The sequence below is a fragment of the Aplidium turbinatum genome, chromosome 1 (assembly GCF_918807975.1).
Source record: "Aplidium turbinatum chromosome 1, kaAplTurb1.1, whole genome shotgun sequence".
Taxonomy (NCBI): domain Eukaryota; kingdom Metazoa; phylum Chordata; class Ascidiacea; order Aplousobranchia; family Polyclinidae; genus Aplidium; species Aplidium turbinatum.
Genome location: NC_137472.1, coordinates 2,659,771 through 2,678,658, shown reverse-complemented (window position 1 = coordinate 2,678,658; position 18,888 = coordinate 2,659,771). Strand labels below are relative to the sequence as shown.

The 18,888-nt window shown below is 37.6% G+C and overlaps 1 protein-coding gene and 1 non-coding gene across 2 annotated transcripts; both read left to right on the top strand.

The window, feature by feature from the left end:
- The first annotated feature begins 11,559 nt into the window (after window positions 1-11,559).
- LOC145785276 (U6 spliceosomal RNA) lies at window positions 11,560-11,666 on the top strand. Its single transcript, XR_014291152.1, has one exon. It is a non-coding gene; the product is annotated as a U6 spliceosomal RNA (small nuclear RNA).
- Window positions 11,667-17,548: 5,882 nt separating this feature from the next.
- Window positions 17,549-18,604, top strand: LOC145781277 (protein CFDP2-like). The gene has a single exon (XM_082593056.1). The coding sequence runs from the start codon at window positions 17,549-17,551 to the stop codon at window positions 18,602-18,604; it is 1,056 nt and encodes a 351-aa protein (XP_082449182.1).
- The last annotated feature ends 284 nt before the right edge of the window (window positions 18,605-18,888 follow it).

Sequence of the window (18,888 nt, the reverse complement as noted above, 5' to 3'; positions counted from 1 at the left end):
GGTAACTGTATAGCTATAAGATTTTGTTAACACTGGCACTTTTTTATTCCACCTTAGATCCCGGGATGCATCACGCCAACACAACATTTCCTAGAATGGAACCAAACTGGCACACTATACCAATCCCACATACCTCGGTGTCAAACTAGATAAGGAATCGAAAAAGTAAAAGCTGAAGTGGCTTCTCGAAATAATATCTTACAGAACCTAGGAAACTCTGATTGGGGTTGTCTTTCCTGATACAACACGGTCAATTGTATGCTTTAGCCTTATGCTAATCGGTTGCAGAATATGCCTGCTAAATTTGAGAACGTTCGGCACATGCCAATAAAATTGACCCCATATTAAACCAAAGCTGCCGTTTGATAACTACAGGCTGTCTCAAACCAACCAACATCACGTCGCTACACATTCTGTTTGGAATTGCTTATCTCAACATCAGAAAAAGTGTGACCAACAGAAAAGAAAGATCTTGTCAGGACATGGATTTAAAACATCTACTACGGCTAAACTCCAGCACATAGGCGATTGAAGTCAAGAAAAATTGTTTCTTGTTTCAGTTGTCCTACTGGGTGGAGATGAGGTCGCCACCCAGTAGGGTGGCGACCTCACCAATCTGCAAATTCATGCAAGCCTCAAGCCTCATGCAAGCCTCATCTGCAAGTTCATGCAAGCAAGTTCATGTAAGTTCTGCAAGCCACCAATCTGCAAGTTCAACTATGGCAAAGGGAGCAGGCGGCTGGGCAGACATCGGCCAATGTGGAGCTCTCTTCCACAGAAAGCCTTCCTCCCAGAAAGCATCAACCCTGTGAGTATTGACGATACATCAACCGCTTAAGAACTGGTATTGGAAGATGTAAGACGATGATGCGACACTGGAGGTAATCCTTGAGAAGCAAAAGTTGCATATGTGGGCGGGAGAAAACGAAGCAACATCTACACAAATGCCCTGTCCTAAAAGCAAAATGCTCTGCCTAGGATTTAGCCGAGTTCAACAATAGAGCAAGATGCTCTGGGCTATGGACCTGTGACACAGGACGGAATATATTGAAATACAATAGTACAGTGCTTTTCAACCTTTAAAACAACGGTACGCACCTTTTTCATTTCGCAAAAGTTTCATCCGCACATACCAAAAATTGTTAGTTTGCAGCTATTTGTTTTCCTTATTTGTGAAATATCAATGGAATGGTTTATGAAATTAAATCTTTTATCAATCGATTTTTAAATGGATAGCTAAAGTAGCAATTGATTTGTTGTATTTTTAGACATTTAAGAAAAACGAAATAGGCTAAGTCAGGTCGTAGTGACTGTCGAGAAATTAAACGTAGGCTAATAATTTTAGCCAACCCAGTAGAATCTACTGACCTCATGTACATACATATCTGACTACAAGAGTAACACAATATATACTAACAAAGAAACGCAAGGCATGCAACTGAGGAACGTGCTACAGAACGCTAATCGATTGTGACGCGCAGTGCGAAGGTAATCAATTCCAACGTCTGCACTAGAACACGCTGGAGGTAGTTGTTGCAATGACGCTGGTCATGAGTTACATAGAACCAATGTAAATGAATGTCGACTATAACAGGATTGATGTGAATTCAAGTTTGGATTACTTCACTCGCTAGCTACCGCCCTTGGAAGAAACTTTGCTTTTGACAACAACAACAAACATTATTATACAAATTAAAAACAACAGAACTAGAAAATGTGCAAAATTTCACTGAGCAGATAAAGAGAAGCAGCATTTTGTATTTAATCATCCCAATATATTAATGTATCAATTGCTGCTGAGCATTTCTAAAAATTTCAGACTACTTCGTCACAACTTCTTGCTCCAAAGCCTTTCGCTTTAGGTCATCAAGTGTCTAATTAAAAGGATTCATTTTTTCTCGTTTTGTTTTGCTCTCAACCCACTTTCAGCTAGGTAGGCACTTTTGTGCGCTAACGAGCTTGTTCTCCTCTGTTTTCTTTGTTCTAAGTTTTGACGCTATAAAAATAAATAGAAACAATTGTGCACCTTTTTTTTTTTCTTCCTTTTCTCAAGTTCTAGTGACAAGCAAACAAACGACCATTCTTTACCTCAACCAAACTAAAAACTGGTGAATTGTGCTCCAGGTAGTCAAAAAATGAAACGTGTAACTTACAAAAAATGTGAGATCATGTGATTATCCTAACAAAAATGGTGAATCGACAAAAAAATGAATGATGTACAAAATAATGCAATACATAAGAAAACGACAGCAACATAACTGAGGATCACCTAAACTAAACGATGTTTAAACTTGGATTTTGTATTGAGAAGAAACAGCTTCTTATTCTACATGGCTAAAGAAAAAAAATCAACTCTTAAGTTTTTCTATTAAGCAAAAGGTCACACTTTAACGTATATCACTTGTAGAAGAGTGCCTGCTTTTTAATGTGAAATTGCTTTGTGTTTTAGTCACAATTTTCCTTATAAACTCCATTGATTGCAGTCATTAAGATCCTTCTTGCACTCAGTTCAGTTGCAGAAGAAAAATAGTATTAGCAGAGAGTGGGAATCGAACCCACGCAATCGAAATTACTACTCCTTTGCCCTAACCCATTAGGCCACGCAGGCTGTTGCGATGCATTCAGTTAAATTTCTTTGTACCAAAATCTTTCGATAAAGACGATCAGAATATCACGTGTTGAATCACATGACTGAAATCAGCGGATTTGCGTATGCGTTTTTTCTACAAGTGATGTACGTTAAAGCAGGGCTTCCCAAACTAGAGGTCGCGACCCCAGAAGGGGTCGAGCAACGAACTTCAGGGGTCGCAGAAAGTATACCAATTTGTACAAGGTACTGCATATTAACACTTCTGTGCGAGATGCTGTGACAGTTATTAACTTTATTAAGAGTCGCGCACTCAATAGGCTGCCCGTATTTTCGACAATTTATGAGGTGAAATGGAATCGGAGTCAAAAACTGTTTTGTTGCATCATGAAATGAGGTGGCTTTCAAAAGTCAAAGCTTTAAAATGACTAGCCAATTAACGTTAAAAACCGAAATCGTGATTTTTCCTACAGAATAAAATTCAGTCTTGGTCCACCATTTTCTCAATAACATCTAGTTTTTGAAATTATGTCAAATGTCAAATTTGCTTGAAAAACTAATCTAATTTAGTTTGTCCCTCCTAGGAGAAAACATCAATATTTTGCATTGAAGTCTAAAATTGATGCGTTCATCAAAAAATTGAACATCTGGAAATCAAAATTTCAAAATGATTTATCTGAAATGTTCTCACTTCGTCTACCGTTCCAACCAAAGCAACATCGAAATCGTCTTGAGACCAGCTTTAACTAACATTGAGCCACGGCTGGACTTGCTTTGTAGCAGAAGACAGTCACACCCATCACACTGAACAAAACCTTGTTTGCTTTCTTGTTTTGTTTCCAGTAGGTTTTGACCCATTCGTTGTGAGGGTCAGAAATAAATATAAACAATAAAAACAAACTGAACCGAGTGCCAGTAAATTGTTTTTGGTTTTCGTTTGATCTAAGCTTTTTAATAAATATCACAAATGGATATTTCGCAGTGTTTATCATTTTAATCGTAAGGGGTTGCGAAAAATTGTTGGAAATTAAAAGGGGTCGCTAACAAAAACGTTTGGGAAGTCCTACGTTAAAGTGCCTACCTTTCAGCCAAATATAGGTAGTGTGATTTTGCACGAACCTGTGAGTGCTTGGATGGGCTGAATTTTTAAAAATCTATCTAGAGTTCGTGAGTAGAATGTTGCTCATGGTAGATCGAAGCTGCAGGTTTTCATCTGACTCTTTCTTTAGCTATCTTCAGAATATAATAGCCTAAGTCATGAGCAACCTTCCACTCGCAATCTTCAAGTTTTGTACCACCAATCAACTTATCTAGAGTTCTGATCCAAAATTCAGTTCAGTTTTCACGGTTAAAAACACCATTCGCATCGTAAACGCGTTGCAAAACAGCCACATGTTCTTTTTTTACAGTAAGCCAAAACTTGAACAAGTAACACACATCTACATTATAAACTATAAAACTTGCAACCTGCGACTACTGCTGAATTTTCCCCTTGATTTTGAATCAAAGCTAGCCCAATTTTGCAGAAAACCGCGGAACCAGCAACCTTATAACGAAGTCAGCATATGACAAGACTGAGTTGGCAAAATGGAAAGACACAAGACTTTTCTCAATTACAATAAGGCATATTTGAATAACCGCACATGTCGAAAAGCAAAATCATGGGCAATTTTCATCCACCTTCCCAGACAACAAAATCCGTCATTTTTAGATTGATTCAACGTTTGCAGATGGTAAATCAATGTAAAAATGACGGATTTTGTCGTCTGGGTCATCCGCAACAGGTTTGTTATCCGCATTGCAATGTTTTTGCCCGCACAAGTGCGTATCATCCCACGGGTTAAAAAGCACTGCAATAGTGTACTTCAAATGTGCATGACGCATTAATACATTCTGTGACGTAACAAATCGATCTTTAAATGATCAGCTGGCACTTTTCAGTGACAACAGGTGAGAGATCAGTCATAACAACGTAATGTGATAGAAAACTTGTTTTTGGCCTAAACTTATGAGAGGTTTTGTCTCCATTGGCTCTCCTGCAGAACCGCCACTGGATTATTTCCAGTATTCGTCAATTAACGCGTCTACTCGTTCTAGGTGGCTTGAAATCCATCGATATGAGAATGCGTTTTTACGTGATCAATGCAAAACAATCTTTAAAAGTAACTTATATGTCAATGCGCATTTGATAATTTAGTTAGGTAGTTTAATTATGGTAGTTTAGTATGATTATGGTAGTTAATGTACTTGAAAACTTTTAACAACAAACGTTTAAAATCACTTTCTTACCCAAGACATTCAATCGTTGCAGTTGGACAATCAGGAGTATTTTTGCAGCGCTTTTCATCAGTTCCATTAGAACAGTCGTTAGAGCCATCACATATTTGATGAACATCGATGCATTTATTTCCTAACGCACATGGAATTTCGTTTCGGGAGCAATTGTTATCACGAAGCAAAGGATCGCAAATCTCGCTGGTAAATTGTCTCTCGCATAAACATTCGTCCGATAAGTCAGCGCAATCAAACACAGTATCGCACACTTGCTGACGTTGTATAATTGTTCCATCAAGACAAGGCCAGCATTTGGAAATGTTTAAGATTGGCTTCCCATCTTCATTAAACGTATAACAATCGTCTTCATTATTAAAACAGACTGAAAGTCTTTTATCAAATTTGCTTGACGTTGGCAGCATAGATTGTTGTGGAACAATGCATCGATACGGAACAGCTGTAGAGTTTTGAATTCGGTAGCCACTTCCGTAGGTAGGAAAACCATTGCACTTGAAACCAAATCCGATTTGTTTCTCATCTGATGTGTCGCGACAATAAACTTGCCCATCACATAACGAAGTTAATGGTGGGCACCTGGATCCGTCATCGCAGCGAAGATAATTGCGCCTGGGTGGGTCAGTGCAATTGTCTTCATCGAAGCAATTGAGGCAGTTTGCGAAACCATCGCATCTCTGTTCTTCTGTGAAATGGGAATCCCAATAATAACATGAATTGTTGAACTGACTTCCATCGGAAGGTTGGCAGTAGTATTCATCTTTGCCATCATCGCATTCGTAAGTTCCTGAACATTCCAAGTTGTCCGCAATGATTTCTCCACTCCAGCATTGAAACCCACCAGTGGTTACCATCAAATTAACAAACACCAAGCAACTAGTTAATAACTCAAACATGATTAATCTAATCACCTTAATAAATAATTGAAATATTAAACATTTTCATTATTTTTACTTTCATTAAATTTTGACTCTACAAACCATTTTACATAAAAATGTTGAGTTTACAGATTTATCAGAGCAACTGCATAAAAGTATGTAAAAGTAACGTCTATGTTTATATTGAACAATTTTGTTTTGACTTGCATTAATTTTGGTTTTATTTCAACTCTAATTTTTGTTCATAAATTGAAATTATAATTTTCAGAATGATTGAAATAAAGATTTTGGTTCGAATGCTACAAATAGAGCAATTTCCACAAGTTTATAGAAGTTATTCATATTTCTTTGTAAATAGTTCAATGAAATCGCGAATAATTTGCGAAGAATTCTCTACTACAAAGTCATTCATGCATCACAATTACAAATTGTGACGTCACTTTTGTAACACTCAAGTTCAAACTGTCATATTTGTAGTTCAATGACGCATTTTGGATGTGATGATCGTTGTGTAAATTTTGAATTGAAACACCTTTTTAAAAACTGTACGCAACAAAATACTCACAGTGTTTATAAATCATACACTATAATTAGAGGGGAGAAGTTAATTCTAATTTACATTTTCGCCCTGATTAGGGTACAACAAAATATCCTATGACCTTTTGTAGGCTATAATGTTTTTGAAATTTCCACCCAACTCCTATCACAACAGCAATATAGCTTATCTTCAATGATTAAATTTACTTTTGTATGTTTTAAGGGGAGCAATTTCCCCGATTGCCCCCTGGATCCGCCACTGCGTAAAATCCATTTCGAAACCTCAACAGCCTTTTTGCTCGTTAGTGTAGTAAAATGCATGATCATTTTTGTAATTAGTTCAGGGCAAGTCCATGTACAAATCTACTCCACGACAAAATTCTTAACGGTGAACATGTTTAAAATAGGTCCAGCCTTATTAGTTTTAATATTAGCCTACTAGCCTTTCTCCCACGACACAAGTAGCCTACTTTCGGGCCTGTTGTATTTTTAGACATGTACATAAAAATGAAGTAAGAAAGGTCGCAGTGACAATTAGACTGTCGACATACAACGTAGTAGTAATAATAATAATTAGGGCAACCAAATTTTTGACTTAAAAACTTGAAGTTTTGACTTTATAATTTACAAATTTTGACCTAATTTTGATCCATAACTTTTTGCGTTTGCAACCCACATGCGATATACAAAGCATATTAGAAATCAAATCGTTAGGTACGGATATCTTCTTTTTCTAATGAAATAAAAGAAAAATGTGGAAGACTCAACCACACCAGAGCTAATGAACACATAATGAAAGTCACTCGAAAAACTGCAAAAGATAAATATGGAGCGTCTTTAAATATCCCGAAATTACTGAGAGGGTTCTGCAGAATTATAGTTCAACATTAAGTAATGTTTCACATTATCGCCTTTGAAGTTCCTGTCTCTCGCCAACATTTTTCCTAAAATGGAGAAGCTCTCTCTACTGATACAGAAGTTGCTTGGGAGTTCCTCAGCAGGCTATATAAATGTGGTGAAATATCATCATTTTCACAATGCACTTGATGTCATTCCTTCAGACTCTTGCTTGAATATATAGTTTAACCTTGGGCATAATTATAGGCTAGCTAAAGACAAATTTGAGAACATCAGGAAGCTAAAACTCAATACTATATGCATAATGGTCTGTGTAGCTTTAATAAAATATCAATAGAGAGAAGAAAAACTACGTTAAAAGGAAATTTTAACCTTACCATGAAATATGACTTTTTTACCTAATAACTTTGAAACGTCTCTTCGTGTCAGCCTAAAATTTAGTTTATGGACGTTTTATAAACTTTGGTCAAGGCAGAAAAATTTTGACTTGATTGACTTTTGGTTGCCCTAATAATAATAGAAGCCAACCAAGTAAGTGAACCATTTACCTCTTTGTACTTACTGACTGAGTCAGGGCCGTTGACAAAATTTCTCGGGACCGGTACCAATTTATTTTCGGGCCCCCTTTATCGACAAAGTTATGAAAATAAAGGTTGTGTACAAACTTTTATTGATGTCGTTTGAGCATGGTCATTTAACAAATCTTGCGCAATCTTAAAATTTCTTGATCCGCAAAACTTACTATCTCTATCTAGCGGTTGATTTTTTGAGTTTTTATTTGTCACATGGCGCTAGAGCAGTGGTTCTCAACCTTTTTTCTTTCGTGGCCCATTTTCGTTGAACAAAAATTATTATGGCCCAATAATTGTTTATGCAAGAAAAAAACTGCAAAATAGACTTAAAAACAAAAAACAGCAGAAAACATTTCAAAATAGGTTATTTATTGAACCGTGCATCAATGAGATGCGTGCTCCTGAACGTTATTGACCAACTTGTAGTTACAGTGGTTCTCAACATTAATGTCGTATTCTTCCTTTGAAAGGCACAATTAGCCTATCGTCAATTTGTTCCCCCAAGAATTCACAAAAAATACTAAAAACAGATCCGCAGATGTTTCAGTAGGCTACCATTTTCAGTTAGGCTATGACTTGATTGTAATCACAAAGTGGTCTATTAGGCTACATCCTAAAGTGCTGTAAAAACTCAACGTTGATCTAAAACTATGTGTTCAGTCATAAATAAGTCAACCATTTCAATACATTATTTGCATAAATTTACATTTGATTTAAGTTACGTTTCTTCCCAATTCCTTTCAACACGATTATTCCTCCCTTTAAGTTAAAAATTTCTCCTTACGGAGGCAAGTGACTCCCTATAACAGAGGTCACCAACCTTTTTTGCATGAGGGCCACTTTGGCACTAATGAGAGCTGTGGCGGGACGCAATGATAAAATTTTAGGTAGGTGGACTGTTATGCTAGAAATGAACGCATTTCGTACCCAGTATCCAGCGTTACATGTTGTTCATATTTATGTTAGAATACCGCAGCAACAAAATTATTCGAACAACGCTACTGCCAGGCCAAGCTCCTTTTACAACACTTTTGACTTTTTTAACAGTGCCTAATAAACGAGGCCACTTGTTGTGCGCACTTATAGCGAGGCGAGCGGTTTCATCAGAATATTCATCGCCAAGCAAGAGTGGTGTTGTCACTTCGCTTCGCAAAGGATATCTTGCAATTACTAGTTTCAATAAACAAGGAAATGTTTGACACAAATGATCTTCTTAACAAACCTACATTTTCCTAAAGTTAAACAAACACGTAAACAACATTCCTCATCAGGTAAACCTTGGATTTTTAATCGTATCTTGAAGCTTATCAAAAAACAAAATAAACTTTTTCAAAAATTTCTCAAAAATAAGGATCCCACAATACACAATAAATATAAGCAATTTCGTAACAAACTAACTCGCATAAAAACCAAAGCGAAAAAGGCTTATTACAAAGAAATATTCAAATTGGGTAGAAGTTCCTCAGATACTTGGAAGACTATCAACAAGATAATACGTAAACAAAACAAAACTAATGAATTACCATCCAAAATCTCGCTTAACAATCACACAACTACAGAAAAGCCAGAAGAAATCTGCGAGGAAATGAATAACTATTTTGTGAATATTGGTCATAAACTAGCCAAAGGTAAACAAATAAGCACAAATTACAGTAATACTTTAAAAAATGGACGGTCTAGCCCTGTTACTTCCGTCAGCCTGCAACCAACAGATAATAACGAAGTAATAAATATAATTGATGACCTCAAGCATAACAAGTCCCCAGGATACGACGACATTCCTTTGACTATTATAAAGAGCTCCAAGTTCTTAATAGCTCCTTATCTTACCCGAGTCTTTAATAACTGTATGATTAGTGGACACTATCCTGAAGCTTTGAAAATAGCTAAAGTCATACCTATCTATAAATCAGGCTCCAAGCAGGAACCTCAGAATTACAGACCGATATCGATTTTATCGCCTTTCAACAAAATATTTGAGACAATCATTCACAAACGCTTGGCTAATTTCTGGGACAAATATAAACTCTTCTCCCCTTTGCAATTTGGATTTCGCAAAAACTACTCAACCAAATTAGCAATTACTCACTTCCATGAAGATATCATAAATGAACTAAACAGCAATCTCATTGTGTGCTCAGTGTTTATAGCTCTCAAAAAAGCATTCGATACAGTTAATCACGAAATCTTAATTGACAAGTTGAATCATTATGGCGTAAAAGAAAACGTTAAAAACCTTATTCATTCCTATCTAACCAATAGGCAGCAATATGTACATGGCGGGGAAATCAACTCTTCTCGCTCAAATATTACTATTGGAGTTCCTCAGGGCAGTGTACTTGGCCCCTTTTTGTTTTCAGTTTACATAAACGATCTTCCTGATGCAACTAATTTGAAAACTCTACTCTATGCTGATGACACAGTTCTCTATTTGGCTCAAAAAACTACCAGCAACCTCCAGCCGATAATGAATAAAGAATTATGTAAACTCTACACTTGGCTTGATAACAATCAGTTGACACTCAACTTGAGTAAAACTAACTACATACTCTTTAACAATAAAAAGACTACACTCTCCGATATGCAAATAAAATTAAATGATACAATAATTAAGGAAGTTGACCACACGCGCTACTTAGGAATCACAATAGATAACAAACTCAACTGGAATAAACACATTGATAGCCTCTCGAAAAAACTATCCTCTTCTTCAGGCGTACTCAGCAAACTTAGAAAATTCACTACTAGAAAAGTTCTAATCAATATTTATTATAGCATTGTACACTCGCACCTACAATATGGAATTATCAACTGGGGATGCGCACCCACAAAATACTTGAATAGAATTCAGGTTAGACAAAATAAGATAATTAAAATCGTTACAGGAGCATTTGAAATGAAAACTAAATTACTGCCACTCTATCAAGAAAATAAAATACTAACTGTTAATTCTACTTATAAACTAGAAATAAGCAAATTTATGTACAAATTTTATAATAATAAACTACCGGAAAACTTCAAAACTTTCTTTACACATGTATCATCTATTCATTTATATAACACCCGAAGTTCAAGTTCCAATTCACTTTATACTAAACTGGCAAATACCCAATTATTTTAAAAAAGTTTAAAATGCATGGGAATCAAGGTATGGGACAGTTTACCTCAAAATATGAAAAAAAACATGAACAAAGGCTTCAAATATTTCAGTAAAATGTGCAAAATACACTTCTTCAATAATCAAGAGCTATAAAAACGACATCCACTACCTGACTATGTTAATTGTTATTATTGTTTGTAGTAGCCTATCTGTATTTGTTTTGTTTTTTCTGTTCTTCCTTCCTTCTTTTTTGTGTCAATTTGCAACAATATTAACAACGCAATACTTTTTTTTGTGTAACTATTTGAATGAGAGAGTGCAGACTCGACGACTTCCTACGCCTTCAGGGCTACGGTCTTTCGCACTCTCTCATTGGATGCACACTGTCAGTTTTTGTTTTATGTGTGTTTCGGCGTTTCGCATCCAAACAAAAATATAATGACCATCCATCCATTGCAATACAGGCAACAATAGTGACCTGCAAACATATCAGCGAAAAATAGGCTCCAATAACAGGGAAAAAGAAACCAGGCACCATGAAACAAACGCTTGTGGAAATCACCGAAAAATCGTAATTCTATCGTAATTCATGAACAGTCTTCCCTCTAAAAAAGCAATGAGTTGGTTTTTCATCCTTTTTGTGAGAGTCTATAAAACTGTCTTTCTTTTATTATAGACAACTGTCAATTGCGGTGCTTATCAGCGTGGCAAGAATTTCTTGACTAACGATATTTTGCAGTACTTGCTTCGGCAGTACATATACTAAAATTGGAACGAGACAGAGAAGATTAGCATGGCCCCTGCGCAAGGATGACACGCAAAATCGTGAAGTGTTCCATATTTCTTAAAAAAAAAACATTTTGCAGCACTAAGCTAAATTTAAATCTATATATAATATTTTGCCTATTATTATAAATTGAGTTGGCACACCGACCTATTTTGCGAACTAGAACTTGCATAAAGAGAACACTGCTCGTGAAACACAATAACGGTGAAACGCACACTAGTGTTTACATGACATTTGCAAACTTAAAATAAGCAACCCTATGCTTACAGACAATTTCGAAGTTCGAAAACAGACGTTAGCAACCACTGTGACAGTGTGGCTGGACATCGCATTGGAATAACTTTAAGCAGCCCCCACCTAGAACTATAATCTGATTGGTCGGTCGGTGGAATCGTATGTAAAGCGAAAATATGCTTTCCGGAAAGTATTTTTGACCTTCGTGCTCTTTAACTCCTTAAAAAAAGTATTTTTTGTTATACTTGTACGCTGATACCTTCCGCGGGCCGCAGCGATACAGCGTGGCGGGCGGCATGCGCCTCGCGGGCCGCCAGTTGGTGACCCCTGCCCTATAAGAACCACACTGTTGCAGTTTTTTAAGATCAGCGTTCGTATATTGTGCAACCAACGGCATTGATTACATCACGCCACCCAAGTTATTATTTCAATAATTAGAATGGGAATTACCATTCTGCAGCAAATTACAGCAGCATCAATCACAATTCATTCATTGCAATCAAAACAACTAAACAAAACACACAAGTGTCAAATTAACTATAGTAACACAAATGAAACTAAATCTTTCACTAACGCTGGCAAATTTTTAAATAGGTCTGTGGCCCACCTTAAAATTTTTCCATGGCCCACTAGTGAGCCATGACCCACCGGTTGAGAACCGCTGCGCTAGAGTATTACTTCCCGATTCCATTGATGTTTCACTGGTCATTCTAGGCTCACCACAAGAATTTACAGCAATGCAGACAGTAGAGTGCATCAGTTGCCCCTTTATTTTAAAAAATATGGAAATTCAACTCGACTAGTAGTTTTGTTCCCATTCCCCAAAAAACGTCATAGCCGAAATTTTATTTGAGCTTCATTAAAGAGGTCAACAGTGAACTCGAAATTTTGGAAAATTAACGCCTCCGTTATCACAGTATGTACAGCAAGGTAAGGAAAGAAAAGTGGTATAAATACACAGTTACACTGTAATTTCCATAATATGGTTATGTCTAATAGCAGCTCAGGCTGTTTAAATCGTAAATCAGTGTGTACATTAAACAAAATATAAAAGGTGGAAAAGTTGAAGTGATCTCATCAAAATTAGAGAATTGGATGTCAGTGAAGCACTTGACTACTGACTATGCTCCAGGCCTGTGAACGCGTTACATAGACCCAACTCAATTTTAGTAAAGTCGTTAACTAAGCTCAGACATGCACATATTTCAAAGCAAACTTAAAAGTTCACACCAACGTAGTTGCCAAATTCATCATTTTTACAACGATTCAACATTGTGGAACGTTGAATTTGTGCAACTATGGTCACTTCTCTCAACTGAATCGATGTAAAAGTTAATGTAAAAGAATCGATGTAAAAGTTAAGTAAGTTTGTAAAGTTAAGTATAAAATTTAATTTACGTTGCTGTGGATTTTCTGAGATTTGGTTTCTTTTTTCTCTGAAACTCCACTACTTGAAGAATGTTTGGATAGTTCTCTTGCTTCTTCGCAGCAAAAATGAAATTGGCACTGAGTTGAACGGCTCTTTCTGCACAGTCGTTGATGACATTGAGAGATTTAACTTTTCCCTTTGAAGTTGTATACGATTCAAGTTGGTTCTATTGATCAACATTTCCAACAATGTGGCATAATAGAATCATACTTATTTCGAAATCTTGTTAAGAGTGTAACCGGGAGATCTGGATGCTTAGATCCTTAAATCTTCGAACACATGCCCAACAATTACCTCGCCGATGTGATGCCGACATCATGACCATAGCAATGCTCGCCCCAATCTCTGCTGGATGGTAGCACATCCAGCAGTCACATGGCCAGTGTTCCTGGCTGTAGTATCAAATACCATGTTTATAATATTATCTGTGCATTCCCACAATGTCAGTAAGGTCATGATATTGTCAGCAATTATGTCCCCGCTGCGCTTGACAGTCTCCGCTGGGTAGAATGGAGTTCCTAGCAATTTTGTTGCTGTGAGTCGCTCTTCCATGAAATTTTTGTTTTCCAAAGTCATCATAATTTTTGAGTCCCAGTGTAAAGAGGCACTCATTGGCGGTGTCCAGTTGCTTTTAACTGATGCAGCGAATTCCTGTCCAACTAAACCTCGAGCTCTGTCAGCAGTACGAAATGGCAATTTGTGACGAATCTCCTCTAGCTTCCTCTATAAATGCTTTCGTAAAAGCAGCTTGCTGAGATGGCGTCATTTTTAAACGAATAGCAAGAGATGCCAATCTGGTTGAGCGAAGGATGTCATGTGGTATATGAGAAATGGTCCATTGTCGTACAGTACGACGATGTCTTCTTGTGGATGAGCTACCTTCTGATGAAGTTGCTCCTTCCAGAGTAGTATCTTCGTCAGTGTCGTCACTACTGCTATCAAGTTGCGCCTGTGAAGAGGCAGCTTCGGTTTCTTTCATACTTATCTCTTTTATCCGAAATTCATTATCCATCCGTGCTCGTTTGCGTGAAATCTTGCAAGCTGAAGCTTTATCATAGGAAGGATCCAAATGATGCTTTTCGGTTGCTTTCATCGATATAAAAAAGCAAGATCTTCAGGATTTTTTATATTATGTTCCACATTAGGAGGCCACAGCTGACAGGCTTTTTTTCAGATCAACTTGATTTTTCTCAAGTTTAGCGACAATTGAAGGCTTTGAGCGACGTTCTAAAGGTATTTCACGCAGCTTCGCATTACTCTTAGCAAGTGCAATTAGCTTTTCACATGCCTTTTTGTGGGTGATCATTGGTACACCAGCTTTACTGTAAAAAGGGATGATTTTGTCAACGATAATCTTAGCAATTTCTCTTTTAGTCTTTAATGATGACAAGCCTTCACTTTGGTGAAATCTATAACAATGAAGCACTTGCTCGTTTCTATCTAGCTAGCTTCGAAAAACCATGAACCAAGCGTAACACTGACAGCAAACGAATCAAACAACGGTTATTTCAACTGCATATTATACAGCGACTAGTTTGTTGATTGTTCAAAGACAATAAAACATTGTTACATACAATCGGCCAGATTGCAGGGAAACTCCAAAACGTGACCGACGGATATTGACAAAATAGCTTTAAACATCAAACTTTGACTTGGATGTTGACCCCCTTAACCAACTCCGATTGACAAAATATTTCACATCCTGTGTTTTTTTATTATTTGGAACAAAATTATCCAGGGCCGATCAAAAATTCCAACGTCGAGGCAACTGATGCACTCTAGCAGACAGTCATAAAGTTTTCAATTTGATTTGGGAAAGGTGTTTGGGCCTAGGTCAAACATTTGCTGATTGCTGCAATCTGAAAGCGATTTTAGTCTAATTTTTAGAGCAGAAATAGGGAAAGTAATCTTCTTACCTGTGTTATTTCAGCTTTTGAGTTTGAACAAATATTAGCCTGTTTATTTTGAAATTCGTGTTTCGGGAAATATTCGTGGTTAGTGAAATCTCTATACTAGACTAAATTCTTATTTTACTGTTTGGTGGCAGAAGTGGTTATTTTACAACCAAAAAGCTGAAGTGGGCCCGGCACCCAGAAGGGGGTCCTGTACTTTACCATCTGGCAGCTGAAAGGGCTATTTTAACGTCTGATGGCAATTCCTTTAGATCTAATTATATTAAGATCTTGATAATGTTTGAAGTCGCGGGAATTTTTTTAAATACGGACCCCTTAAATATTCCGGGCCCGGGTCCAATGGTACCCGGTCAGTTGGTCGACAGGACAATTGGTCGACAGACATTTGGTCGACAAGACGTTTGGTCGACAGGACGTTAGGTCGACAGAAAGGTTCATTTTAGGGTTAGGGTTAGTTAACTAACCTTAACCCTAACCTAACCCTAACTCTAACCCTAACCCTAACCCTAAAATGAATCGTTCTGTCGACCTAACGTCCTGTCGACCAAACGTCCTGTCGACCAAACGTCCTGTCGACCAAATGTCTGTCGACCAATTGTCCTGTCGACCAATCGACCGTACACCAGGCAAAACAGAGCAAATTAAATCAAATATAGTTATTACTATCTGAAGCCTTTACAAATTGTTTCACCTAACGGATCATCAGAAGGTCTTATTCAAATGGAATCTATTTGAATCTTATTCTATCTGAATAACACTTTCTGATGATCCGTTAGGTGAAACAATTTGTAAAGGCTTCAGATAGTAATAACTATATTTGATTTAAACTTTTATTAATGTTTATCAACACGATTTAACCTTCTGTCTACCCTCTGTCTATCGTTTTTCACATCTATCGTTTTTTTCACCGTTTTCACCGTTATGTAAATTTTAAATTATTTGTTTTGGGTAAAAAATCAGCTTCGATGATGAAATTAAAGCTCAATAGAAGAGAAAGTAACAGATTACAAAAGTCACAACTTATAAACACTGAAGAAAAACTAAAAATGCACGAAATTTAACCAACAAGTCACACAGTTGCGCAAGGGTGGCCAACCAGTCTAAGAACCTCATTTCTTACAGTGCACACCATAAAGAGTAACCGCACTTCAGTGAAGTGACTTCACCTTGTCTCTTCCTCTCATACACACCTTTGTTCAGTTACATTTGTTGTGAATGTTACACTTAATGTTACATTCATTGCAATGAAAATGACAGAAATTTAGGAGTCATGTTTTTACTTTGTGTGCCAGGCTAAAGTATTTTAGGGGCTTTTGGCAATTCTCGTCTTAAACGATCTTCTTTAAATCTGGCTTGTATTCCGTTGTTGTCAATCAAAAGTAATTCGCTCGCATGAGTGTCAGCCAAAACTGATCGATGCTTTGATTTCACTTTGTTTAGGGTAGAAAACAATGATCATTCTTCTCTTCCATAAATAGTTTTACGACATCTAAAAGCTGAACAAAGCGATAGAGTAGGCTACCAGGCTATTTTGCAGAACAGTGTAGCGACAGGTTACTTGGAAAGCCTTGATCCAGCTCAGTGATGAAGTTGGAGCTCCATTCGTGGTAACTGCAGTTATTTTTGGTATGGGCAGATTTGCTTTTGCGAATGAAGTGATCATTGTATGTTTCACATCTATGCCACGAGTACTCTCTTTTAACCCTATCTTAGTACGAGCTGTTTTCGTACACGGAGAGTACGCCACGGGCTATCTTAACCCCGTTCTAATTAATTGCTAGTAACGGGAGCTATGAAAATCACAGAGCCAAAATATTTTACAAGATAATAGCCATGTGTATTGTGTATCCTTAACGCGGGGAGAGTGTTTCAGTGCCTCGATGACCTCTAGAGCTGTACTGGCAGGAGCATCTGCTCCTGGTAGGGTCACCCATGCCAGGTTGGTCGAAAGGTAGAGGCCAGACAAAACGTAGTCCCTCGACCAGGGCAGGAGAGCCCTCTAGTCCAGTAAGACTATCTCCTAGTGATGGTGTCACAAAATCAAACCACTCTCTTCCAACCTGCCATGAGCCAGCATGGAAGCAGTACGGCTCGTGAAATCACATGGAATAATATGTCAACCAATAGTATCGCAACTAAGAGGAGGCTACCTCCGGATCCTCGCATGTCGACCAGGAGGGCACATCAGCAGCCCCGGACTGATGTGACAGTTACGACCAGGGGTTTGCATCAGCAGCCTCGGACTGATGTAAGACAAGTGAACAGAGGAAACAAGAAGAAAAATAAACAAATTTTCAACCTATGCACAATTGCACATACAACCCAAGGACAATCAACGACTTAAACAGTCACGCACTTGAAACAATGTTCCATGAGCTCGAAAATGTGAATTGGGATGTGGTCGGCCTAGCTGAAACCAAAGTCATGAAAAGCCAAATTACAACTCATAACACCTCTAATCACAAACTGTTCCTATCAAGTAATGAAACCTCTCGATCTAACGGAGTCGGCTTCCTGGTACACAAATCCTATGCTCCCTTTGTGGAAGGATACCAACCTATATCTGACAGACTTGCTGTGTTACGTCTTCAAGGAAAATTCTCAAAACTAGTTCTCATACAGTGCTATTTCCCTACCTCATCCCACCGCGATGAGGAAGTCCAAGAACTATATGACAAAATCGAAGCTATCATTGACAACGTACCAAAAAGAGATCACCTCTTCATTATGGGAGACTTCAACTGCAAACTAGGTCAACTACATAAAACATTTCCGTCATCAAATGGAAAACACACTCTGGCGACTGGAAATACAAGAGGCGAACTACTCGGCCAGTTCTGCGTAAAAAACAACCTCCAAGTCACTAACACATGGTTCCAAAAGAAAAAGAAAATGTTGTTTACTTGGACCTCTCCTGATGGGAAGACAAAAAACCAAATAGACTTTATCCTATCACGCACCTCGTCTTCTAGACTAAACGTCCTGAACAGCTCTACCTTGAACACTCCCGACATATCAGACCACAGAATGATACGTACAAAATTCAGAATAAGCTTCTCATGGCCTCAGAAGCAGAAGCGGAAACCAATCCAGAGACCCCACCTTATGAAACAAGAAGAAGTCCCTGAACACTTCCAAGTAAATTTACAAAACAGATATGCCACTTTACAGCAAATGACAGACCCAGAGTCCATTCAAGAAGCTATAACCGCAGGACTACGGGAAGAATCAGAAGCTGTTCTTCCCAGAAATATGCACCAAGACCAACCGAACTGGATGTCGCAACAAACTAAAAAAGCCATCCAATCTAAACATAAAATTAGAAAACAACATGGATCCTCATCTACTCAATACAAAATCGCTAAATCTGAGTCGAAGAAGCTCGTGAAAAAAAGACCAAATGAAGCAATTAGAAGATAAAATCGATGAACTCAACACTCTACCTCCACACAAAATCTATTATGCTGCCATAAAGAAACTTAAAACAAAACCTAAAAACATCAGTTGGGGAATTAAAGATGCAAAAGGAAACATCCTCACGAGCAAAAGCTGTATCCTCGAACGATGGGCAAAATTCTATGAAGAACTCTATCACGACAATCCGCAACAGATACTCATCGATGACTCTGCCTCTGACGAAATCCCATCTATTTTAAGAAGCGAAATATCTAATGCTATAAGCAACTTAAAGTATGACAAATCTC